The sequence below is a fragment of the Cydia splendana genome, chromosome 25 (genome assembly GCF_910591565.1).
Source record: "Cydia splendana chromosome 25, ilCydSple1.2, whole genome shotgun sequence".
Classification (NCBI taxonomy): Eukaryota; Metazoa; Arthropoda; class Insecta; order Lepidoptera; family Tortricidae; genus Cydia; species Cydia splendana.
The window spans coordinates 342,041-348,092 of record NC_085984.1 but is presented as its reverse complement, the minus strand read 5'-3'; the positions used below and the strand labels follow the sequence as shown (position 1 = coordinate 348,092).

Here is a 6,052-nt window from a genome sequence, read left to right as displayed (position 1 = left end):
TGCTGTATATTCACTGCGGAGGTCAATTTACTCGTATGTTCCGTTCTGTGACGCCGATGAACCGATCAGTCATGTTGTGTTAGCAAACTTAAGGGTACTTTCAGTTCGAGAAACAGTTTTAGTGTTACTATTCCTTGGAACTGCCACAATTTCAAATAAAGATAAGCATATTATGTAATACAAACTTCAGTGACTTAAGGGGCCCACTGATTTAACAGTCCGCCGGACAGTATCGGCCTGTCAGTTACAACAAAATTTTGAGAGTTCCGAACAACTGACAGGCCGATACCGTCCGGCGGACTGTTCATCAGTGGGCCCCTTTAGGGCTGATACAGACGGACTACAACCCGACTGCGACTTGTATGGAAAGTGCACGCCGACTGCACGCCAATTGCAACGTCGGCGTGCAGTTCAACAAAATGACCCAGAACCCTGGCAGTACCCACAGTGGAAATCAGGTTTGGTGGAACATAGGTACACGCTGTTTTAGTCATTTGACACGTCTTGATGAGCACTTGGGAGAGCAGTACCCAAGATAGAGCTGATGCTGAACCCTGGCTGTACCTAGCGGAACTCAGGTTTGGTGCAACATAGGCACACGCTGTTTTAGTAATTTGACACGTCTTGGTGAGCACTTGGGAGAGCAGTAGGTACTCAAGATAGAACTGATGCTGAACCCTGGCTGTACCTAGTGGAACTCAGGTTGCCACATAGGCACACGCTGTTTTAGTAATTTGACACGTCTTGATGAGCACTTGGGAGAGCAGTACCCAAGAAAGAGCTGATGCTGAACCCTGGCAGTACCTATTGGAACTCAGGTTTGGTGCAACATAGACAAACGCTGTTTTGGTCATCCGACTCGTTTTTTTTAGCACTTGGGAGATACCCAAGATAGAGCTGTAGCGGAACCCTGGCAGTATTTAGTGGAACTATGTTTTGTTGCAATATAGGCACACGATGTTTTGGTCATCTCACTCGTCTTGATGATCACTTAGGAGAGTATTAGTACCCAAGATAGAGCTGATGGTGAACCCTGGCAGTACCTAGTGGAGCTCGAGTTTGGTGCAACATAGACACACGCTGTTTTGGACATCCGACTCGTTTTTGTGAGCACTTGGGAGATACCCAAGATAGAGCTGTAGCTGAACCCTGGCAGTATTTAGTGGAACACAGGTTTGTTGCAACATTGGCATACGCTATTTTGGTCATCTCACTCGTCTTGATGAGCACTTAAGAGAGCAAATTGTACGTAAGTTTATGTGCGGAGCAGCATGATTACCGCCAGTTGGTGTCCAGACGGGATAGGTTGTGGGGAGTGCTGGGGACGCAAAAATAAATTCAAGGACATTGGCTCGCTGACCCAACATTATGTAGGAAAGCCAGTTGGCTTCCTTACAAAAACTACTGGGCGACCGTGTAGGATGTAATAAGCGCTTATGAAATTGTATATTACGTGTGGATGATATTGGCAATTTGATTTTGTCGTCTGGACACGTTTTTAATGGACATAGTAAAAGCTGTAACAGACAGGCGTACCGGACAGCGACCGGGGTCCAGTCAGTATATTTCTTTCTTGCGCTCACTTATAGCTGCGTCCTTAACGGATTTATTTCGTACCCACTCGATCGAACATGGAACAAGCCTCGGACTGGATCAAAGTCGCGATCCGGTGTACGTTTAGGTAGAAGCACTCCGCGAGCCCTTACAAAGCTCTGCTTTTTGCTAGTTCTTATGTACAGGTTGACAGTTCAGAATAGTATGAAAAATTAGTTTCAGTGCAATTCCGCAACATAGCGCGTGATCATATATTATATTCCTGGTCTTTACTCTATTGTCAGCATTTTCGACCTTATTTATTTTTTGGTAAGTATTCTCTATTACGCAAAAAGAAATGCCAAGCATGCCTGCAGTCAACGAACTCCTGCAGTTGATTCTAGGACGGCTACCACGAGTTGGCACTTGAAGTTTACGTTAAGGCGGGATTCCGCAAGTGTGCTTCATTGTGTGGCACAAGCATTTTGGTACTATTCAGTACCAAAATGCTTGTACTGCACACTGGTCGGTCGATGAAATCCCGCCATTAAAGGTGACAGGGAACATTACCTCAATAGGCAGCTATCAGACCACAGATACTAATACATTTTCTCATAAATAGTCCCTTTTTTGGACAATCCATTTTAAAATGTTGTGGGACATACTAACATTGAATAATTTTACACGGTTTAGAGTTTAGACTCACTTGTTTGTAGTCACTCGCGCGTCATGTCGCGCGAGTGTCTACAAACAAGTGAGTCTAAACCGTAAAATTATTCAATGACAATTATAATTACATATTTCATCTTCACACAATACATGTTGTTACACTTACTGTTCTTACATTTCGGTTCGGTCCATGATGTCTAATTCCCTAAATGTCTGTTTCCACGAATGTCTATTTCCCTGATTGTCTAGTTCGACGAGTGTCTATTTCCCCGAATGTTTAGTTCCAATGCCAAATGACCACTTTTTATATCACCACATTTGTTATAGGTAGGTTAGGTTCGTTAGGTTTCTTCAAATGGCCGAAGGCCAAACAGCACAGAATAGGAGCCCCGCGTAAGCAGGGCTCCGTCGACATCGCTATAAAGTTAAGATAAAACGGAAAAAATAATGTGGTCATTTTGCGTTCTAGCCCGTTTGCGATGTAGACTAATAGCGAACAACTAAAAAGTAATTGACGTATGACAACTAGACATTCGTTGAATTAGGCTTGTGGACACTAGTTGTTTCAGTGAATGGACATATGACAACTAGACATTCGGGGAACTGACGTAACTCGACGAGACATTCGGGGAATTATTAGGCCCAATGGATCGAACCGCTACATTTCATGTCATACATCATCAAACTAGCTCTGTCTCTTCTATGTGATGTTGCAAATGTTCTGCCTTGAAGGTTCCCACTAGGGGTATTACATTAATATAATATATGAAAAGTTTGAAAACAAACTACAATTCAGATTATATACTTTTTTTATTTTTTATAAATTTATTCTTACACAACTACCTGCATCAGTAGTTCCTGAAACGAAAAGACAATAATTTGAGTTTGATACCTTCTTATTATTGTTATGAAGGACAGCAGCTACCCTATATCATCATTATTTAGAAACTGAGGCCCACCATTTGGAAGCAAGTTTTTGGCGAAAATATAATTTTTGGTACCATTGCCCAGAGCTACTTAAACTGACAGTTCGTAAACCTTACTATGAACCGATGGACACTACTCTGTCACAGGTGCATAATTCTGTACATTCTTCGACCTTAGACCTTGATAGAGGATAACAGAATGGAAAGAACGTTCATTTGTAATATTTTGTGGCTGATAAATAATCATAAGGACTTGTAAAAAATAAGGACGACATCAAAAGGACTGCAGGGAAGAAGTAGCTCCAGGTTGCACAGAACCGTGACGAATGGCGTAAAATGAAAGAGGCCTACACCCGAAGGGTAGTAAAAGGCTAAAGAGAGAGAGAGAGAGAGAGAGAGAGAGAGAGATAATCATAATCATTTATTGCAGCCATGGTATTCTTACAAGGGGTTCTTATTTTAGTCAGTACATACATATTTTGCCGCTGGGTTCATTTAGTCTAATGCAAATATTGTTTTTTACCTGAGCATAACATTATTACTTAGGGTTATTCTAAATAATATTCTAAATAAGGCATCTTTAGATAATTTGAATCTCTAGAAAAGTAGCCTAAGTATATAATTTGAGTAACTCACTTGGTGAGAATGCCGTCCTTCTTGGTGAGCCTCACGATGCAGTCGTCGCTCTCGCCCATGCGGCGGATGGCGCCGCACACCACGTACATCTTGGAGCCCTCGGCGGCGCGCCCCGACGCGGGGTCCACGTCCGCGATCACCAGCTGCACGGACGCGTGGTCCTTCGCGTGGATCAGGCGGTTGCTCGCGGAGCTGAAAACGACAACAAAACACTTCACAACACTGCCTAAAAATATATTTTTCACATTTTTACAGCTACTGCGACGAAGAAATACACAAATACATGCTCTAAAGTTGATAGTATAACCTAACAATGACACTAACCATTTCCTGGGGCAGTACAGGTCAACGAATTCACCGGCGTCGTTCTGCATTTTGATTATCTGAAATGCACAATTTTACACCGTTTAGAACAATTTTCGTATGGTTTAATGTATATTTTGTGTGGAAAACACGCACTAACCTATAATAATCGCAAGGATCACGGAAATGACAGAAGCGAAAAGAAAGATGGCGGGCCGCGACCAGTGTTGCTATTGCCATAGTTTTTAGTGACGTAAGTGTTAGAACCATGGACCTATATAATAGGGACAAGACCACTGAAATATGAAACCTATGGAAGTGAAACGTCAACGAATAATGCGTGCCACTGTGACGTCATCTTAGAACTAAACATGGCGGTTTTAGTGCTGCCCAGAAGATTTTTACTGTTACTAGTGTACGGTCTACATACCGCACATTGCCATCTCAGCGAAATTACTTACAATTGCGTAAAGCAATAAAATACGAGTCAGTACACGTTCAACATTAGAACCTATCACGCGTGTCCTCATTAGCACTATCATTCATAATATCGCGCTTTTATAGTTAGTATTTTCGTATCAATAAAGTGTTTATTTTCGGCAATATTGTGAGTTATCATTATGTCAAGCAACCAACAGAATATAATTGATGTATGTGACACTAGCAGCCCATACAACTAGGTTTTATCGATACATCGATACCTTTTTAACGTTCTCGGCTCATTTTATTTAAAATACTAAGTATGTATTATTTGTGGAGTTTATGTTTTAATAGGAAGTAAGTAAATAAATAAAAATTCTTTATTAGTATATTGTTATGTGAAAAGATACTTTGATTTAGTAAGATGTGTGGAGTCTAGGACAATTTCGTGCTTCAAATTTGACAGGTAAACGAGATGACGCTGTACTACTCAATACATATTGCGATTTTTGCGGTAACACTGATTTTCAAAAGTTGACGTTTGACAACTTAGTGACCGCAAAACACATGGCGCAGTACAGCGCCATCTGTTTTGGATGTCAGAATAAGTGTACGTGTTTTTCTTGGACTTTACCTCTCTATTACAATCAATTTTGTTGTGTTGCTAACCCTGAAGTCTGTAACACACTACCGCACTGCACCTCGACCTTGGTGCGCCGTATCTATAAGTGAGAGCGATACAAAATTCAAGCTTATTAAGCGACGGGTGAAAAAAAACAAAACACCTTCAGAACATTTTTTTATTACAAAAATAAGGAATGACTTCCGCTCTTCAACTTCTTCAACATTTATTCAGCAAATAGGCCACAAGGGCATTTTTATACGTCAAAATAATAACAATACATTAACCATTTTATAAATTACAACTATATGTATATGGTCTCTTAATGTCGAATTATATAAAAAAACTATAATAATGATATAAAAAAGCCCGCAGGGCAGCTTGTGGAGTAACGACCCCACGGACCCGAGTGCTCCCGAGAGTCGGTCAGGGTCTCCATCTCCAGCTCTTTCTTTTTATGTTCATTTCTTGGTAAGCTATAAAAATGATTTAATTATTAAATTAAGATAATTTAGTTGGTTTGAAGCGGGGTAGCATGATAAAATAAGAAAATATAAATAGGCAATCATAATATATCGATATCAAAGTCGATAAATAAAGTACAACCCTAGCTGAAATGTTTACATTATTTAAGCGTAAAAATATAGTTAAATAAATCCAATCACTTCATGATCTATAACTGCACAGAAGAACCTTGCTATTTATAATGTGAAACATCCTTAAATTTCCCAGGAACATTAACAATAACCAATATTTTTCATGTAAATTATAGCGTACCTGTGTATGGTTAAAGATGGCTGATTTGGTGGTTTTCTTATGCCGCACCCTAATACACTACACACTGGCATATTCGCGACGTAATTATTCACATTTGGCTTCAATTATTTTCAATCACAAGCAAAATATTGAAAGATAATTAATAATTTTAATTTTCACCACGACT

At 40.2% G+C, this 6,052-nt stretch overlaps 1 protein-coding gene across 3 annotated transcripts; it reads right to left on the bottom strand.

Moving 5' to 3' along the window:
- Positions 1 to 2,993: 2,993 nt before the first annotated feature.
- Positions 2,994 to 4,299, bottom strand: LOC134802972 (small ribosomal subunit protein eS21). 3 transcript variants are annotated; one of them, XM_063775708.1, is made up of 4 exons: positions 4,228 to 4,299; positions 4,089 to 4,147; positions 3,765 to 3,956; positions 2,994 to 3,060 (listed from the first exon to the last, which is right to left on the bottom strand). In XM_063775708.1, exons 2-4 carry the CDS (start codon positions 4,136 to 4,138, stop codon positions 3,051 to 3,053), a joined length of 252 nt encoding a protein of 83 aa, XP_063631778.1. In that variant the 5' UTR covers positions 4,139 to 4,147; positions 4,228 to 4,299; the 3' UTR covers positions 2,994 to 3,050. The 3 variants fall into 3 exon arrangements, with proteins under 3 accessions (XP_063631778.1, XP_063631777.1, XP_063631779.1); XM_063775707.1 differs by having other exon boundaries at positions 4,089 to 4,230; XM_063775709.1 differs by lacking the exon at positions 2,994 to 3,060 and having other exon boundaries at positions 3,761 to 3,956; positions 4,089 to 4,230.
- Between the last annotated feature and the right edge of the window lie 1,753 nt (positions 4,300 to 6,052).